Raw genomic sequence first — 19,609 nt, 5'->3', positions numbered from 1 at the left:
CGGGGATGCCGGGCGGGAACGGCCCACGGCCGGGGAATGCTCACACCCGGCTCGGGGCTGGCAGGCGAGCGGTCCCCGGGCTGGCGGGGACTCGGCGGCGGGCAGGGCCGGGGCCGGGGTAGGGGGCGGCGGGCAAGAGCCGGAGCGGGCGGCGGGGAGGAGGGGGCGCCCGCTCGGGGCTGGGCGGGCGGCGGAGAGGGCGGACGATGGGACGGGCCGGCGGGCGGGCTCCGCCTCGCTGGGCGGGCGGATCCCAGCGCCTGATTTTCCCGGGGGCTGCAGAGGCTTGTCCCGGCCCCGCGCGATCCTGCTTGGCTGCCGCCTTCCCCGCCTCCCTCCTCCCTTCTCCTCCTCCTCCTCCACCACCCCATGTGCTTCCTGCCGGGCCAAGTTTGCAGCGCGCCGCCGCACGCCGGGCCAGCGGAGCGGAGCCGCGGCGGAGCGGGACGGACGGCGGCGGGCGCGGCTCCTGCGCGGCGCGGCGGGGCAGGCTCGGCGGAGGGCCGGCTCCGGCCTCCGGCCGCTCTCGCCCGGCCCCGGCGGCCCCTGCCCGCCCGCACCATGCCGCGGCGGCGCGGCTGCCTGCCGCCCCTCCTCTGCGCCCTGGCCGCCCTCAGCCTGCCGCTGCTGCTGGCCGCCGAGCCCCGCGCCAAAAGTTGCTCCGAAGTGCGGAGGCTTTACGCCGCCAAGGGCTTCAGCCAGAGCGAAGCGCCCAGCCACGAGATCAGCGGTGAGTCGCGATCGGCGACGACGCCTTTGTGCGCGGTACCCCCGGCACGGCTACCCCCCCCCCCCAGTCCCCCCCTGCGCCGCCCGCCCCCCACCCCGGCGCGCCGCCCGGCTCGGGGATCCCCGGGGGTCGGGGCTCCCCGGCTCGACGCCTCGGGGATCCCCGGGGCTCCGGGCGCCCGGCTCGACTCCCCGGAGCTCCCGGGGCTCGGCTGGGTTCGCCTCGCCGGAGCGGGGCGCTCCCCGGGGCTCGGCGGGGCGCACGGCGGGCGGGACCGTGCCTGTTGCTGGCTCCGCTCTCCGCCGGCGGCCGCCCCGTCCCGCCCCGGGTGCCGCTCGCCCGGCGGCCTGCCGGCGAGGGGACGGACGGGGAAACGCTTCCTTTTTATTATTTTTTTTCTGGTTTTATTCCCTTTTTCTTCCCTCTACCTTCGTCCCGAGGTACTCGCGCATCCAGGGGACAGGAGTGCTGGCAGCCGGCAGCGGTAGGAAATGGTAGCTAATGTGCTCACACCCAAAACATTTTATTCTTTTTGTTTCATCCTTCATCTCCCTCCCAGGGCCGCTGCTTTTATTTCCCCTTCTGAATGACCTACTGGACCGCATTCTCCGCGGAACAAAGGAAGTGCCTTTTTAGCTGGAATCCTCGGAGACCACCAAGGACTCCAGCTCCTGCACTGCAATTTCGCACTACTTTCAACAATAACAAAAATGCATGACTGAATGGCTCAAAAATGTGGAGTGTTAGAGGCATTCATTTGGGTCTAGGACACTGTCACAACACAGACAGACCCCAAGTAAATACCTTTAGACGGCTAGGATAGAAGCCTAGGGTAATCTTTACCATTGGTGTGCCCTCCAGATATGCATACATTATCCTTTTCACTGACGAAACTAAAATGATTTCAGTCGGTTGCGCTTTTATATTGTCAGGCTAATGATATGCGTTTAGCCTACATCTGTTTGAATAAAATTGCGGGCCCGTTTGCTTCTCCAAGAAATATTTTAATGAGAAACGTCTGACTGGTTGCAGTTAAAATGCTCTCTCCCCTGCGCCCTCCCTGCTTTGTAAAACGGTCTCTAATAAATAGGCTTGGGTTTGATTTGAGTCCTGCCCTCGTCGGTGTCGGATCGGGACGTGAGCAGGCTTCCTCATATGTCTGGTATTGGGAAGGTTTGACCTAGTCCTTACTTTATATATTGGTGTTTAAGATGACTTTGGTGAGCTTTGAAGGGTGCTGGGAGTGGGTCAAAGGAGACCAGTTTGACCCTGTGCTTTTGAAACCAGGGGTCAGAGAAATGTGACAAGCGAGGTAAGATTATGTGACAAAAGAAGGGCTTTCTGCAGTGACAGGCTGACGCTCTCGGCTGGGCTGTGTCACCGTTTCAGGGGTGCAGGGAGTCTGCGTCTGGCCTCGCTTGGGAAGCAACAGGTCTGGCAGAGTTAGGGTTTAAATGTCATCTTGCTCGCCCGGGTGTTGGGGAGAGGACAGTGGGAGTCTTTAAAGGAAGTGCGTTGTGTGCAGCTTTAAAGTGTGGCAGACTTCAAATTCAACCTCGACTGAGGTGCTTCGCCTGCTGCAGTCTCGCATTCCCTCCGCAAATTCGTGTGGTTTCGGCGTGCGGCGCGTTTAGAGGCGGGGGGTCCCATCCCTTGCTGCTCCGCTGGCGCTGGCAGGTGGTACCGGTTCTCCCCGCCGCAGGTTTTTAGCTTTCCGAGCTTCGCCTGCCGTTGCCTTTGCGGGGTCAGCCCTGGGGACCGGTGTGGCTGGGAGCTGGGTGGGAAATGCCGCCCCGGATAAAGTCTGACACCGGGGTGAAAGGTCCGCCGTGCGGATGGCGTCACGAAAAATGAGTCACTTGCCAAAGCTTTGATTCCAGTTGGTGTTTCAGGTGATAGCGGTGTGTTTTCCTTCAGGTGGGCATGGGAGTGGGGAAGGTGGGTGCCCGGGAGCCTGGCTAATCAGCCAGGAGGAAATAAACGCCTGTGGGAAAGCCCGGTGTGTTTGGACGGGTATCCCATTGGGGGGGTTGGTGGAAACTGATGATGTCTGCTTGGTAACACCTCTCTGCTTGCCAAAGCATGGTGGAGAATGGGTTGGAGAGGGTTCAACGGGCTGTGATGCTGATGGGATAATGTAAGAAACACCGTTGTTACTGGTGTGAGCTCAAGCCCCAAGTCTGTCGAGTTCTTTGTCAAATTTTTGTACCGGCTTGGTGGGTCATGCTTTATTCTCCCATTCTCCTGTGGAATTTCCTTAGATCACAGCGCACAGGCAGAAACTTCCTAACCACCTTCCCAAAAAGGTGTCCTAAAAGCTTTGGCAAGTTAGTTTCTGTAAGTGCAGTGACTTTTTTACTGTCCAAGCAGGGATTACTGGTCCTACAAAATGTTGGCCTCAAGTTGTCGAAGCGAAGAAGCAGCCATGCAGTGTGGAGAGATGTGTCCCTGCGTCGGGCTGCGTGAGGGCAAGCAGGACTCATCCTCACCGGGTGGGCACAGTAGTCATTTGGGGCTCAGCAGCTTCTCACATGGACTTCTTCATGTTTATCTTCTCCTGGGTGCGTGCAACTTCTTTTTCTCTCAAGAAATGTCCCATTCCAGCAACCTTTATATCTGTATCATTGCTGTTTCAGTCTTGTTAAATGGCTGTTGCTTGTCCATAATTACCTAGGAGTTCGATTTAATATTTGTTTAGACCAGGTTTAGGATGTAATTAGAATATGCATAAATGGCAGGTTGTATGTTGCTGAAGTACATGAGAAATGCACAGCTGGTCAACTCATTGCTTGCTTGATAAGGGATGTATAATGTGTTACTTGTAGCGTGGAACATAGAGAAATTGTTTCCTTTGATGTTAACTTGGTGTTCGAGATATAAATACAGACTACTGCTAGAGATCTGCATGGAAGCATTTCATAACTTCCTAATTTTTGGTACCCTTTGATACTGCCGTGTATCCAGGTGATCCTCAGTAGCTCCTGCACCTATAGCCCTGTGCTGTAGATGCTGTAAAGCACGTGGCAGTGGCGAGATGAGGTCTGGCTGCTGTTGCTGGAGAGATCAGCATTTGCGTAGAGCTGATGTAGACGGTTGCGTCGTGAAACTTTGACTTTTGATAACATATAGGTAGTAGGTGATGTGGGCAGAGCACCAGCCTGAAACTGGTTTTAAGGTGGGTTTGAAGGTTTCCTGAGGAAAGGACACGCCTCAGGAAGGTCTGGGTCCTATGGCCTGTGGCTGCTCACTTTGTTCAAACACTACCTGGAAAGTGTCATTTCTTATTGAACCCACTCGTCTCTGGGTGACAAGTCCCTGGAGGTGACCGTCTGCGGGGGGCCACTTGTTCTGGAGTGGCTGCAGGACGAAATGCAAAGCGAGCTGGTGTCGGTGGCATCTGGAGACCCACAGTAGGTGGCTGTGATTTAAAAACAAAAAAACCCCTCCAAGTTTCTTTCAAGAGGCTCCTCCTTGCCCTAGGTGCTAAACGGATGGAAATTCCTTTCCCTTTTCCTGCGAAGTGGAAGAAAAATGTTTCTTTTCCTGGACTGAAAAGGGAAAAACACCAGTCAAACCTTGCCCGTTGGCAGAAATATCAGTTAACCTGTGAATTTCCTGCAGCAGTGCAATAATGCCTTCCCTCGCTGGCACTGCTCTCCTGGTTTTGTGGTGGCCCGGAGGCAGGCTGGTGTGGCAGATGGGCTGTTGGGGAGCATGGAGCGAGCCTGGAGCCTTCCTGTGTGGGGAGCTGGGCGCGAGCTGCACTCCCTCTTTGTGAGATGCTCAATGTAATCTTTGTTTAAATGGAATTAATGGCATAGCGGCGTTTATTTGTCAGGAGCGATGGAGGGGAGTTCTTTCACGGTGACAGAGGAAATCGCTTGGCCGTTGGTTTTTGGACTCGTGGGATTTTGCCCAAAGTCACTTTGGCAGGGGTGGCCTGATGTCCTGGCGTGTTGGTGGCTGTCAGGTCACCCGGGTGTGCCACCCTGCTCCATCAGGAAGGCTGCTCTCTAGGTGCTGCTGCTGCTTTACGTACAAAGTTCAGCAAACGCTTTTCTTTTTCACGTGCTTCTCTTCCATGTGGCCTCTTGTGACCGAGAAACAGTTTCTGGATCTCGTCCAGGACTCTGTTGCTTGTCCTGTCTGGTGCTGCTGAGCTTGTTGCCGTCGGGTCGCATGGGACGGCTCCTGGGTTCCTTGGGATATGAGAAGTACCCAGACGATACTGGATGAGGATACTGACCTGGATGAGGGGACAGAGTGTATCCTCAGCAAGTTCGCTGATGATACCAAACTGGGATTGGTGGCTGACACTCCAGAGGACTGTGCTGCCATCCAGGGTGACCTGGACAGGCTGGAGAGCTGGGCAGAGAAGAACCTAATGAGGTTCAACAAGGGCAAGTGTAGGGTCCTGGACCTGGGGAGGAAGAACCCCAGGCACCAATATAGGTTAGGGGTGGACCTGCTGGAAAGCACTTCTGAGGAGAAGGATCTGGGGGTCCTGGTGGATAGCAAACTATCCATGAGCCAGCAATGTGCCCTTGTGGCCAAGAGGGCCAATGGGATCCTGGGCTGCGTAGGGAAGAGTGTGGCCAGTAGGTGGAGGGAGGTCATTCTCCCCCTCTACTCTGCCCTGGTGAGGCCACAACTGGAATACTGCATCCAGTTCTGGCCTCCCCAGTTCAAGAGAGACAGGGAACTACTGAAGAGGGTACAGCGTAGGGCAACAAAGACGATTAAGGGATTGGAGCATCTCCCTGATGAGGAAAGGCTGAGAGAGCTGGGGCTCTTTAGCCTGGAGAAGAGAAGGCTGAGGGGAGACCTTATCAATGCTTCCAAGTATCTAAAGGGTGGGTTGAAGGAGGATGGAGCTGGACTCTTCTCAGTGGTTGCCAGTGACAGGACGAGGGGCAACAGGCACAAGCTGGAACATGGGAAGTTCCATCCAAATACGAGGAGAAACTTCTTTCCTGTGAGGGTGGCAGAGCCCTGGAACAGGCTGCCCAGGGAGGTCGTGGAGTCCCCTTCTCTGGAGGTCTTCAAGCCCCGCCTGGATGCCGTCCTGAGTGATGTGCTCTGGGCAACCCTGCTTTAGCAGGGGAGTTGGACTAGATGATCTCTAGAAGGTCCCTTCCAACTCCAACAATTACGTGATTCCGTGATACCTTGTCCTCCTTGCTGCCCATGTGAAGGTGTGGAGCTACCTGGCCACCAGCTGTAGCTGTTGGCAATGCCTCCTGGCCAGCGAAGGCAGCAGTCCTTGCGGGCCGGGTGGTTTCTCCTGCCCGGCACGCATTAGTGGAGCAATTGCCTGACCACCCGTGGGTGGGGAGGTGACCATCGGAGAACGTCCCTGTGGCAAACACAAGTGCTAGCATGGAAAAGTAAATGAGAGAATCGCTTGAAGAATTTTTAGCTCCTCCTAATGTCATTTAGCAACTGGAAACAGCGGGAGGGGGGAGCCGGCAGCGTGCAAGTGACCGCAGGCCACCGGTGAGCATCCCAGTGGCCAGTGCTGGTGGCCATGTGGCTTGGCGAGTGTTGTCGAGAGCCAGCGGTGGCCCCTGGCTGACTTGGGGCTCTGGTCGCCGCTCGCCTGGGACTCTGCTGTCTCCTGTCCCTGTGCGGTGCTGGTTCGGTTGGGCTGCAGCAGCGCTGCCGTGTCCCCGCAGCTGGCAGCGCCAAGCATGTGGTTCGCAGCAACTGCTTGCAGTGGTCCGGGCTGAGTGGGAGTATCGTTTTCCTTGGCACACGCTTCATAGAAAGTTCTGGTTTTTTCTGCCAGAATAAGCAGTCATTACATTCCGTACAATTCATAGTCAAATTATTATCTATTGTTAAAATTGCCTTAATTATCAGATGTTTCCTTAGACATGTAGCTGTTTTTTAAGAGGCTGAATAGAAGTGTGTACATTGTGCAGGAGGTCTGAGCTGCACAATGTTTTCAGTACTGTTTTGTAGTTTCAGGGAGATTTTCTGTGGCTTTCGTATGTCAACAGACTTTTTATTCTTGCTGAAATGGCAGCAGAGTGAGGCTGGGGCGGTGGCGAGGCGCTGGCTTTGCCTGGGTCTCAACCTCTCCCCTCCACCGTGGTATTTGTCATGGATATACCTGTGGGGCCAAGGAAATTTGGGCTGAAGCATCACTGCTGCGCGCGAGCAGTAGGTGTGAGGTGGCTCGGATGGGAGAAGGTTCCACACAAGCGTTTCCTGGCTTGGTGACATCTGCCCAGCAGGGCTGGGACCTCTGTCAGGAGGCTGGAAGGGTCCCAGGTTAGTCGGGGTGGTGATATCTGTGGTCTTAGCTTGCTCTGCGGCTGGTGGCTTGTGCAGACCCTGCCATCCTGGTTACGTGCTATGGGTTGTCAACCCTGGAGCCTGGATGGATGGAGAAGGGCTGAGAGGTGTCGGATGTGCGGTTCTCACCTCCCATCCCCTCCACCCGTAGCCTTTCCCATGATGAGTAGAGGAGTGTGCACGTGTGTGTTGAGTTGCAAGGGCTCAATCCTTTGTATCTCCCTCCTGGTCTCCTCCCCAAACCACGGGATGGAGCATCAGAATTGTCCCATCCGTTCCCAATCCTTTGCCTCCTCCCGGAAGAGGAGCGACCCTCTCAGGCTGATTCCTTGCTTTTGTTCTGCCTGGTTGGGGTTTTTTTGGGGGCAAGGAAATTCTTGTTAGCCAGAGAGGTCAGGGTGTGCATCTCCTCCCCGGTGGCCAGGCTGAGAGCAGGCTGCCAGGACTGGTCTCCGGGGCAATAACCTCCTCGCATTCCTCACATTCCTCCTGCTTTCTCTTTCTTTTGAGATTATGAAGATAACTTCCTTCTCCCATTGCTAAGCAATGTGAGGGTCTGGGAGAACTCTTAAATTTGCCCCTTGCTCCCTAAATTACCTTGTGTGCTCCGAGGTGCCCCATAGCAAGCCCCTCCAATGTCCTGGAAGGGGCAGTTTGCGGGTCGGTGGGATTTGTGTGTCTCGGGAAGAAAGCTGCTGCTGGTGTTACTCTTCTAATTGCCGAGCATTTTAATGAAAAGAGAATGACTTTGTTGTAGTCCGTCTTACCTGCTTCCTGGTTTTCTTAAAGGCTTTCCTTAGTGTTTCATGAAACTATTTAGCCTTTCTAGCAGAAGTTTCAGGGCATCTGTGTTTTTTCTTTGCCCATGCAGCCCTGCTGAGGCTGTGGCTGAAGCACCGTGTTTGTTTTAGGGGGATTTTCTTGTTTACATCTTTCTGGCCTAGGAAAGATGCTTGGATAAAAGCAGCATGTTGGCCAGTGGGGAGCTGATGAGGAGGTGTGGGAGGCTTTACCTGTGTGACGCTGGTGGCAGCCACAGGGGCTGTCATCGGGCTTTGCCTCCACGACAATGGGGCTACGCTGGTTTTCTTGGGATGGGGTTTTTTGTTTGCAAAGGGCTCTGACTGGTGCAGGCATCTCTGCCCTGCTTCCCCCTGCTGCGTGCCTTGGGGTCCGGCACAGTTCCTGTCCCCGTGGGGTCTGGTGGTCCCCAAGGGCATCATCACCCCGCTGCCAACGTGCAGTGCGTGAAAGGATGGAGACGGTGTTGAAAAAGTGTGTGTGTGGGGGTACCTGCCGGTGGGATCACCCTTCCTTAAGGGCTGGCCAGTGTTGATTTCAGTGTGAAATTAGGATTGTAGTCCCTCTTTCCTAATGTAAAGCATTGCCTGGTATCTCCTCCCCTGCAAAAGAACCCCACTCTTAGAAATACTTTTCTTTCTTTGTTCATCTTTTAAGCAAAAAACAAAAAGCCAACAACAACAACAACAAAACCAACCAAAAACCCCCTAATCTGTTTCCAGTCTTTCTACTCAGATTTTCTGTGGTTTCTGCAAGCGGTGGCTGATGGACAGGGATGTGTTTGAGTTCCCTGTGAGGGACTCCTCGCTGGGCTGGTTTTGGTGCAGGAAGGTACATGGTCAGCACCGAGGGGCTGCCCTGAGCCAAGGATTTCAAAGGAGTATTTCTCTTAATGTTTCCAATTTAGAAGTTGAGAATTGTCTGGATTTTAAGCAAATTCAGATGGGGGCAAACAATGATGAAATGTTTAAAATATGTTTCAACATTTTTGTGGGAATAGGAACTGTTCTTACCCAGGCTAGGCTGCAGCTCTTGGAAGGTGAAAATATGTGGCCCTTACACATTGTCAGCATTGTTGCTGCCTTTTTTTTTTTGTTTATTTTTTCCCCCCTTCTTCTTTTTTTAAAATGCTCATAGGAAATTGGCTTTGGTAATTGAGTTTCTACAGAACCACAACATCCAATAGCTGTTCCTTTCCAGGGGTCACACTTAGGTTAGTTTAAGTAATGCGCAGTCGGTTTAACCTCTTGTGGTTTCTAGGGCTATTCTAGAAATTACTGGTGATTTGGGGTGTGTTAGAGTAACGACTTCACAGGAAAACCCCAAATGTCAGGGTGTCTGGTTTTCAGAGAGCTCTGACCGTTTGGCCTGCGAAAACCAGGCACCTGGTGGTACATCCCTCGAAGGGACCTGCTCGCCTCGGAAAATGTAGTTAAAGCCTTCACGGCCCGTTGACTTTTCCTTTTGAAAGGAGCCGAAATGACCCTTGGCGAATTGTTTACCTGCGTTGACTTAGAGCATCCTCCCACGCGGAGGCACCCTGTGGAGCCTGTGCTGGGTGACACTGCCCCATGCAGCCGGTCCCCCGGCTGGAGGGGCAGCAGTGCCCCACACCCCCAAATCCCCGGGGTTTAGGGGATTTGCTGCCAGCACAGGGCCAGCTTTAAGAAATTATGAGCTGGGGCTTTAGCTTGGTACCATTGACAGTTTGGTATAAAAAGCTCTGTGTTGCAGGCTGCGATGACAGGGGGTGATAAATCACTCTTGGCTGGTGCTACAGGTTCTAATAATGGTGTTTTAAAAAGATTACATGGGTTTTAATACAAACTTTTTGCTTCTTTGTACTCTCCTCTTTTTAAAGAGCAGAGCCTGTTTTGATTCAGCATTCTTGGAACATAAAGATGGAGCCAGGATTTTTACTGGGCTGAAATACAGTGGGGTTTTTTTTGCTTCTCCTGCGAACACGAGGATCTTGTTGGAGTGTCTACAGCCTGGCTGGCAGTGGCCCCTTCCAAGGGAGCTTGCTTGCTTGTTTGTTTGTTTTAAAGGTGACTTTGCCCCCCGGGAGATTAAAGAGCAAGCAGCTTCACCCAGCTCCGGTGAGCACTCTTAGAAAGAAATTTGTGATAAGAAGAGACTTTGCACGGTAGCAATAAGGGGGGAAGATTCCCTCCTGCGCCCTCCCTGGCTTCCCGTGACCCGTTCCCATGGGATGGCAGGGCTTTTACGTGATCAAAGAAACCAGCACAATTATAAGCCTGATGGAAAATCATTCCCTTGCCAGGTATGCATGGGCACCCAGGCGGGCTTTACCTTTGCTCGGGGTAGTGTGTGGTGGATTATTGTATTTTTGCCCACCTGCCAACTTTTGGGTTTCTAACGCACGGCGGCCAGCAGTTTTGGGGGGGCACAGGGCGGTGAGGCACCGGTGGCACTGCCAGGGCAGGGCAGTGTATGCTTTTCTTCTCCATGGGGGGAAAAATGGCTTTGATAGCATCTGCTAATGATTCAGCACTGTTTACATAATAATTGTGGTTCGCTTTCATTAGCTCTCATAATGAGATTGCTTTCTTCTAGTGCAGTCGCTTGCCGGTTGGGTTTTACATGCTCCTGCCTCCCCATTCCCCGGGCACGGTGTTGGGCTCGCACCGAGGGCTTCAAGCCTGGCCTGGCCCCCTGTCTGCAGCTCCCGGGGCAGAAGGGTCACAACTCCTTGCAGAGGGAGGGGGGTTGCAGGGGGCTGGTGTCACTGGGACAGCTTCTGAAAGACTCAGGTGGCGGTTTGGAGCATCACGGCATCTGAGCGGTGTTGGGTTTAAAAGCATTTTGGGTGATTTCTCGGTGCGGTGCTCATCTTCGTACTAAAAACTCTCGGTTTTAGCTATTTGCAAGGAAGAGAATCCATGGACCTGCTTCCACCAGGAGAAAGAAGTCAGGTCCTTTCACCTCCAAGATGCACGGTACCAGCAGTGCTGGTCCGTGCCGGTGGACATGCATCACGGATATTGTTTTTGTCTACAAAGGGACCGGATTAACTGCTGCAGCCCAACCTTGATGTGGTGCTTGTTACCTCCCCGTGTCTGAGTAACCGTGAGCGTTGCTGTACAACAGGCTGCTGGCGCCTGCCTCCCGCAGCATCCCCGTAACGCTGAGCTCCTGTTAAATAAATCATGTCTCTGGGAGGAGAACACAATAGCGTGAGTGCTACCTTCAGAAAAGGTAAGGTTGGGTGTTGTTTGTTTGCTTGGTTGTTGGTTTTTGTTGGTGTTTTGTTGTTTTGTTTTTTTTTCCCTTTTTAGCTCACTAGCATTACGGTTCCAAAGCAGCGATGCTCCGGAGCGGGATGAGACCCCGCGGGGCAGTGGGTGCTGTTGGGAGGGTGGGGGGCTGCCTGCATGGCTCTGCAGATGCTGATTGCCTGTCCCGGGGGATGCACGCCCTCTGCCCTTTGGCTGCAAGTGACCATTTCTTCAGAAATATGCCCCAAACAATTTGCTGCCAGTGGTGAATTGAGGGCTCAGCTGCCGGAGGGAGGGCCCGAGCAGAGGATGAGTTGACCACCTTCTCCTTTGCAAAACAGAACCCTTATTTTGGGGGGGGGGCTAGGGAAGGTGGTACTGTATGGCTTCCCCTAATTTATGTGACTTAATTGGGGCTCGTTGGAGAGCTGTGGCTTGGTGGATAGAGGAGGCTCAGGGATGTTTCTGCCCTGTTGAATACAGCCCTCTAAAGGGAGGTGGCGATGCTGGTGGCAGACGCCTAGCTAGCAAAAACTCTGCGTAGCTCGGCTCCCCGCTTTATTAAAGACTCCTTTATACCACTTTTTGCCGTAATCTCCGCGAGAACAGCCAGCCTTTTCAGCAGCATGAAACCTCCGTTACCTCCCTGCTTACGGGGCAGGGAGCAGCCGGGCTGGCACGGTGCTGCTGCTCCGCACTGGCCCCGAACCTGCCTCACAAACACAGCCTGCGAGCGGGCGAGGATGAGGATGGCCAGGGAGCCTGGCACTCCCGGCCAGCCTGGCTGAAACCAGGGAGCATCCTGCTCGCCAGCCAGCGCAGTAGGGGACTGAAAAATAGTTGTGGCAAGTAGGGGTTAATTTCTAGGTATCAAAATATGCATAAAAGGTTAAAGGAGACTTCCTCCTTGTCAATGAATTACGGCTTTAAAATATTTGCATTCTTTCCTGAAAGATTTAGGAATAATTATATAGCACTCAGGGGCAAGGCATTGCCAGATAAACTTAACAACTCTATAATTTGTACTCAAGGCAGGGTTTCCTGTAAATGATAGCTTTGTTTAATTTTACAATACTGCTTCCAAATGTTTGCTGGGTACAAATCGCCAGCTAAACTGGACTTGTGAACCTGGAAGAGTATTTGTTTGTTTGTTATTGCAGACAGTAAAAGCTGCTGTATTAGGCTAAAACTTGGCTTCTCTTTACAACTTCTAGGCATCCTTCCCCAGGCAGGTTTGGTGGGATGGGCAGCCGATGCAGGGGTGCAAGCAGCTTTCCAGCTTCTCCATACAAAATCCCTGAGCTGCTCTAGGATCTCCTCCGGCTCTGTCTTTCTTTTTCTGGGGTTGGGAAAGGAACGCTGCAGTCGCAACACACATACTTTATTTCCATTACTCAAAGCCAGAGTCATGCACGGTTACAGCCAAAGACACTTCAGCAGCTCTGGGGATAACAAGATAGCTGACAGACTGGAATGCGGATTTATCAGGGGTAAAAACTGGCAAAATTCCTTATTTCTGATTCTTCTTTTCAAATAGGCCCTTCATGCTCCTGCTGCATGAGCCCACTGCGAGATTTAACCCTTTGTGTTCTCCCAGCTGGATGCAGGGATGTGTGCTGGGATGTGTCTTCTGGGATTACATTGCTCAGTTCCACTTACTTCCTAGGTGGTGTTTTTAAACTGCAAAGCTCTTCCAGAAATGTTTTCAGTGGGTTTTTATTTTAAAGCACAGGCCTTTGCACCAGATGCATGTCTGAGTAACCATAGAATGTAAATTTTACTGTGTGTTGCCTTTGGACTGGCAGTTTGGGAGACTCCTGGGCAGTTAACATAGGATGATTGTGCCATGAAATCTGCTTCCTTGGGATTTGATTCATATTAATTTCTTTCAGAGCAAATCTCTTTATTGACTTCAGTTGCATTTTGATGTAGAGCTACTTTTCCGGTGCCTTTGTTAGGACCTGGAAATACTTATATTGCGGTGAGAAATGGGTTGTCCTCGGCTCTATGGCTTTTCAGTAATATATATGTTTTAATACTCTGAGACATTAAGCAATTTCTTTTTGGGGAAACAAGTTATAGCAGAAACAGCACACTTGGAAGTTAAATAGATGAAGTGAAATCCTTCAATTACAGGAGCTAGCTTCAGAAGACGAGTCGAGCTGTTCAGTATAAGAGTTTCAAGTTAAAATTTAACGTTTTCCCCAGTCTTCTGCGAGGAGTTCGTGGTGCAGCAAGAGCTGGCCGGTGCCAGTGCGGGAGCCTGGGGACAGGGCTCTGACGTGGCTGTCTCTGGGGTGGCTGCATTTGGAACTGGTGGTTGTGCCTGTGGTTGTGCGTCTCGACTGGCGGGGAATGAGGAGTATTTCACTTTTTATTGGAAAAGGAAAGGATTGCTCAAGGGTGGTTGCGAAATGCTTTGTTTTGGAAAAAAATGTCATTGTTTGAAAATAGCAGGAGAGCAGGAGGGGGGCTGTCCCTAAGCCTGCAGCAGTTTTGAAAATGTTCTTCTTACCTGGGGGCTCAGGTGAAGCTTCAAGGCTTCAGTGTTAGCTTGGACTTTTGTCCCAGGGTGTCCAGGCTACACTTCTACACTTCTCCCATCCCAGCCTCTCCCTTTGGTGATGAAGAATGGGAAACTTTTTTTTTTAAAAAAAAAAAAAAAAAAAAAGGAAGTAGAGCTTAAAATAAGGAAAGTCTTGACTGGTGAGCAGAAACACTGACGGCTGGCTCAAAGGACTTGCAACCTGGCTGTGGTCAGCACTTGGGCTCTCATGGGAGAGCTGCTGGCTCCTGGTTCTCTCCCCTCTGTGCTTTTTGCCCTGTCCCTGTGTTTATCCCTTTGTCTGTGCCCCAGCCACGTGGATTTGACCCAGCGTGGCCCCTCGCCACTTTGCTGCGGGTGCTTCTTGGGGTGCTTCTCGCCCTGTTTGACCCTCATGCCTCCGGAGGACAGGTTCATCCCCGCAGTGGGAAGCTGCTGTGCTCGCAGCCCAGGACCCGTGGGGCTGTGGTTGGCCGCTGGAGATGCCCAGCCCCATGGGAACGCCACCCACGGCAGCCCTTGTCTCAGCCCTGCCAGCATCACTGTGTGTCACCCAATGCCCCTCTGCTGTGGGGACTGCTCCTCTCTCCTCCAGGCTTTTTTTAGCCCCAGACTTTTTTATAGAGTGTTTTTGCTGATGGAGGGTGCTGGGATGGCATAGCAGCGGCTGCAGGGAGGGTGGGAGCACGCCTCTCCCCCGCGGCCCTGGCTTGGGAAGAACTAACACAACTGGTAAATGCATCCCGTCCTTCTAATCAAACGTCCCTTCCCTGGGGCTCGCAGTGTGCTGGGGGCTGTTTACCTTCCTGCCGGGGGATTTCGGTACCGCCTGGGAGGTGGATGGCAAAGGTTCTGTTTGCACTTGCTCCTCCCCTGAGGTTGCTCAGGGCCATGCTTAAAAAGACAAAATAAACCCCTGCGATACTTGCTGGCAAAAGCCTTGATGCCAGTGTCCCTGGGTATGATGAGGTGCTTTCATCTGGGCACACTATTTTTCCACCTCACTGAAGCGGTTTGCACAAGCCCAGCAGGTTTTGCTGCGCTCGAGAAGAGATTCGAAAATTCAGGTCTGCGGATGGAAAACCTCTGTGATACCCGGGGCTGAGGTCTCCCAAACTTGCTCTTTCCAGAATACCGAAGAAAACGTCACCCTGTGTTGTCAACATGGGCCATCCAATGTGTGGGATGGGTAAAGCCACCTCAGATGCGGGGAAGGAGAGGTGCCATGCTCCCGTGCAGAGCAGCACTGAGAGGGTATATGCCCGCAGGGTGAAAAGTGTTTGGAAAGAGGATTGAGAAGCCAAAGAGATGGTCTCATCCTAGAAGGCTGAAGTGGCCTCCTGTGCCCTCCCGCGTGGTGGTCCTCTGCAGCTGCCTCCTTCCTCTGGGATGCTGCTGTCCCTCCTGGGAGGGTTTTCGCTCAAACTTGGCGGTGCAGCGGCTGCCTCGCGAACAGTTGAAAAGATGTTGAGATCTATCTATGCTAACATGAGGAGGAGAAGGGTCCGTGTGAACCTGCTGGCAGATAAGGCTGGTGGAAAATGGGGTAGATAGAGTGTTCTGGAGGGGAGGGGGAAGGAGGAATTTTTAATTTCATGATACCCTTATCTTAATCCTTTCTCCCCTCTCTCCCACCCCCCTTCTCGCTTCTGCCAGGGTAGGTTAAACCGCTCAGCCTCGCCTTTTCCACAAATGCTGGCAGGCTGCTGGTTCCAGGCCCCGGGAATACACTGGGAGTCTGTTCCAGGGGCGGGATGGGTTTTTGGAGGTAGGTCGGGTTTTGCTGGCTGAGCACAGTGCCCTGCTTGTGTGAGATGGGTGGCTTCGGCAGCAGATGCCTGGCCTGTTAAAAAAAAGTTAACGCTTGGCGAGAGTAGCACGCAAAGGCTTAAAAACCGCATTTTTCAGGTAAAAATCTTATTTACCAACTCCACTGCCGTCTTAGCTCCGAGGTGGTTTGTCTGAGGGGAGATAAAGCTGAGACGTGGGAGGTGTAGGGGATGGTTCAGACCGCTGCTGGTGCTGGGGGGCTGCGTTCCCATCTCAGCGTCCCTGCTCCCAATAAATGTCCCCCAGGTAACCCTGGCACTGGGCTCTGCCATGGTGGCATCTCCTGGTGGGTGCCCTGCCTGCTGTGCTCAGAGTAAGGCAGAACTGTGGTTGGTGCCTCCTCCTTCTCCATGGCTTGGAAGAGGTCTGCACCCCCCTTTTTTTTTTTTTTTTTTTTTTTAGGGTGGCTAAACCTGGGGCTGTACTGCTTGCTGGGGAGAGAATTTCCACCAGCATTTTCTCTCTTCCCTCCCTGGCTCGTGGCTGTGCAAGGAGGCCCAATCAGGGGCGTTTCAAGTGTGTTGGGGAAAGTTACACCTTGGGGTTTTTTGGCACCGGGCTTCCCCTGGCTCTTGTTGTGCCACTGACTTGCCTTTCTCTGTGTGATGCTTCAGGCTGGAAAGTCGTGTCAAGTCGTGGTGTTATCCTGCTGCAGGCAGCAGTGTATGATTTTTATTTTTTTTAATTATTTTTTTCCCCCCTGCACAATTTCAGACACAGATTGCTCATTAATTTCCCACGCAGCCTTTCTTCTGATGGCCAGGCAAGGCAGAACCTGATAGCCACAGAGAGCCCATCGCATGTCCCAAATAGCCCCTGGGAGCGGGGGAGCCAGGAAGCACACCTGCATGCCTGGGTCCTCCAGCTGCGGTGGAGGAGTTGCTGCGAGATCGAGTTCTGCTGACCATTCCTCCCAGAGCCCTTCCTCTGGGCTTGTTTCCCCATCCCTGGTTTGCATCAGATTGACACCAGCTAATTATTTCTTAAACCTCTCTGATTGGCGCCTCTTTCTGGTCCAGCTGAAATTGGGGAATTGTTTCTACAGTCATGAGCAGAGGGAGGACGTGGGGCAGAGCAGCATCACCATCCTTCCTTCCCATCCATCCATCCATCCATCCCATCCATCACCAGCCTTCCTTCCCAAGAAGGCAGGCTGGCAAGCAGGGCTGGCAGCATCGCTCCGGTCACTGATGAAGGAAGAAAAGCCTTCACATTCTTTTGCGGGCAGGGCTGAAAAATGCAGCGTGCCCCCAACTTGCTGCTTTAGTGAGTGTTTGTAGCGAGATGTAGTGTGGGTTCCTCAAAGCCGAGTTGTGGCTGTGATGCTCTGGAGAAGCATCTCTGGGTTTGATGGCAGTGGCTCCTCTAGACTTCTGTTCTGGAGAGCTGCTTTGCACTGGGAGGTTCCTGGCTGAAATATTTGGCCCAAAACTGGGATGGGCTATAGGTCTGGCTTGCCGTGGAAAGGACTTTGCCTGTGTCCAGACTGAGGTGCTCACCCTGCACTGAGCTAAAGTGGGGGAACCACTTGGGAGCTGCAAGCGTGGAGTGGCATGAGTGCTCTGCCTTCCCTTTGGTGCCCAAACGGTCTCCACGCTGCTATGAAAATGCCTTGTGGAAAACTTGCAGACCTACTCTTGGACTGAATTTTATTTTTTAAGTGAAGGATACTTTTTGGTCTTGGGGCAGGGAGATGACTGCTCCACCACCTTGCAGCCCGCCTGCCCTCGGGAAACTGGGAGCCAGTGAGGGTTTCTGGCAGAGGAGATGGTTTGTTTGGCAGGAGCAGCATAGGGCTGAGCGGGGCAGCGGGTAGCGTAGTTCTCTCAAACTGTCTTAGCTTGTGAACCGTCTAAAAATTAATTTCCAGGGGGGGCCACAGCCCACTGCATTGCCACCTTCAGACCACTGCTTATGTGGGTGCTTCCACGGACCCCTCCGGTTGTCCCTGGACTGCAGACCACAAAGCTAATACAAAATGCTTCACAAGAGCTTGGGGGGGAAAAAAGCATGGATGCAAAATACACAAAAGGCCAGATTTCCAAATGCATCTTTTTCCGGAGTCTCTTAACCTGTTCTAAATTCTCCCGTTATCTGCATGGTTGCTGTGCTTGGCCAGCTAGGCAGGCAGGGGAAGGGCTTGTTAATGTGGGTTTTCACATGGATAAATGCGGTTGTGAAGTGCTATTGACACATGGAAACGGTGGATGCTTAGAGAAGAATCAGCTGCTTTGTGATAGCTCTGCCTCTGTCCCTTCCTTTGAATATCTTTACAAAACCCGGTTGTAGGAAAACACGTCTTTTAAAAAAAAAAAAAGAAAAAGGATGCATATTTCTGCGGCTTAAGTAGAAAAAAAACAAAAACAAACCCCCAAAAAACGCAAACCCAAAACCACACACCCCCCCTTAGTAAGTTTTGCGCACATCGGAAACAAAGGCATCAGCATTTGCTTGTCAGAGCTAATAAAGTTTGCTTGGATCTTAATTTTTCTGCTTGATTTCACAAAGTAATTGAAACTTCCTTTTTGCTGCAAGCTCTTTTTTTTTTTTTTTTCCCCTCTTTCTTATTTTTTTTTTTAAATATTCTTAACATCTTTTGGTCAGTGAGTTGATGGAATTTTGCTCAGAAGGCAGGCGTGGTTTGAGCACACCAAACGAGTGGTCATTCAAAGCTTGTGTCTGCAAGTCATTCCTCCCAGTTGAAAACCACCTACTCCAAATAAACCTTGAACTAGAGGTTGTATAGGAGCTCTTGAGCATGTTTAAGGGAAGCTTTTTGTAATCGCAGTGATCTGATAAAACCTTAAAAAGCCAGGGTTCCCATAAAGAAAATGGTAGTTCCACTTCAGGTGATAAAACCCACATCTGGTGAGCTCTGCTTGCTACCTCCTGATGACCTGTGGAACAGCGAATGGTCCCCGCAGCAGAGGAGAGGATGCCAAACTGCTGGTGCCAGAGCCTTGCTGTGGAGGGGACACACCAAAAAAAAAAAAAAAGTTCATTTGAGAGCAAAACCAGTGGCTTTTGAAGAAAGGAGCATCCTCCAGCTCACGTTTGCAGTTGCATGACTCTGATGTCTTGCTGGCCGCCGGCGCGGCACAGGGAGTTTTTAGAGGTTTGGGGGAAGGAGGGGCCCGGGTAATTGAAAGCAAACAAACAGCAAAGACAAAAAAAGAAACATAAAACAGCAAACCCGAAGCCACAGAATAGAAAACAGACTTTCCAGATTGATTAGTTCAAATTTGTTTATTTGAAGTCCCGAAAGTTCACATCGTTGCTCTTTTGGGGTGTCTCTCAAATTGGGCAATGTGTTTACCATGTGTTCCCTGACCGGCTTTTCACAAGAAAAACCCTGGGGTTTGGTGTGTTGGTGTTGCCTTAAACTTCTTAAAATTGAAAGAAGAGTGGCAGGCTCCGAAGCCTAATTTGTAGTCTTGATATGCAGTTGCTGCTCTTGAGAGAGTGACGCTCTGCAAAACTTCCCTTTGGTGGAGGATTTTCCTCGGGCGCGTTAAAGAGTACGGAGGGTTTTCATGGAACTGCCAAGACATTTACCATTGGCTTTTTTTTCCCTGTGTCCCTCATGGAAACAGGTTTAGGAGTAACAAGGCACTCACTGGCTTTGGGAATCGGTGGAAACCTTGTACAGTCTGGTTTTATTTTTGGTTTTTCAGGGTGGTTTGGACTGGACGGTGCTTCCTACCTTCAGTACCAGATCAATAGAGCAGCTGTAATATATATTTTTTTTACAGGTTTGGCTAAAGCACCCCCCAGAGGAATTACAGCTCCAGCCTATTAACTCTTGGCCATTAATGAGTGGAGTCTAAATGCCTTGATTGTGCCTGAGATTTCAAAGCTGAATCCTTTGCATAATATTGGTATGGCCAGAATGCCTCATCAGGACAAGCAGTAACTTCTTGGTGCTGGGGCCGTGGCTGCCCAGGAAGGAGTAGGTACGTTTTGGGTTGTGCTGATGCCATCTCCTGCCTTGGTGCTACCAAAGCGGGGGGAGATTCCTCGCTGTGCCAGCAGCCCAGCTCTGATGTTCTCTCACGTCCAGGCGTGTTTATTTATCTTTAACCAAAGCCTTGGATAAACTTCCAAAATAAATGAATGCAGTAGTCCGACTCGGTCTGCTTTGGCGGAGGTTTTCTGGAGTGACTC

At 52.1% G+C, this 19,609-nt stretch overlaps 1 protein-coding gene across 1 annotated transcript in view; it reads left to right on the top strand.

Moving 5' to 3' along the window:
• The first annotated feature begins 369 nt into the window (after positions 1-369).
• The window catches only part of GPC4 (glypican 4), a 70,777-nt gene continuing 51,537 nt past the window's right edge, over positions 370-19,609 (top strand). The window contains exon 1 of the mRNA XM_074147185.1: positions 370-730. Within this exon, the coding sequence (XP_074003286.1) occupies positions 370-730 (361 nt within the window). The remainder of the gene's footprint in view (positions 731-19,609) is intronic.

This window comes from Numenius arquata, chromosome 5 (assembly GCF_964106895.1).
Source record: "Numenius arquata chromosome 5, bNumArq3.hap1.1, whole genome shotgun sequence".
In the NCBI taxonomy this organism is placed as follows: Eukaryota; Metazoa; Chordata; class Aves; order Charadriiformes; family Scolopacidae; genus Numenius; species Numenius arquata.
This window is presented reverse-complemented; position numbering and strand designations above follow the sequence as displayed.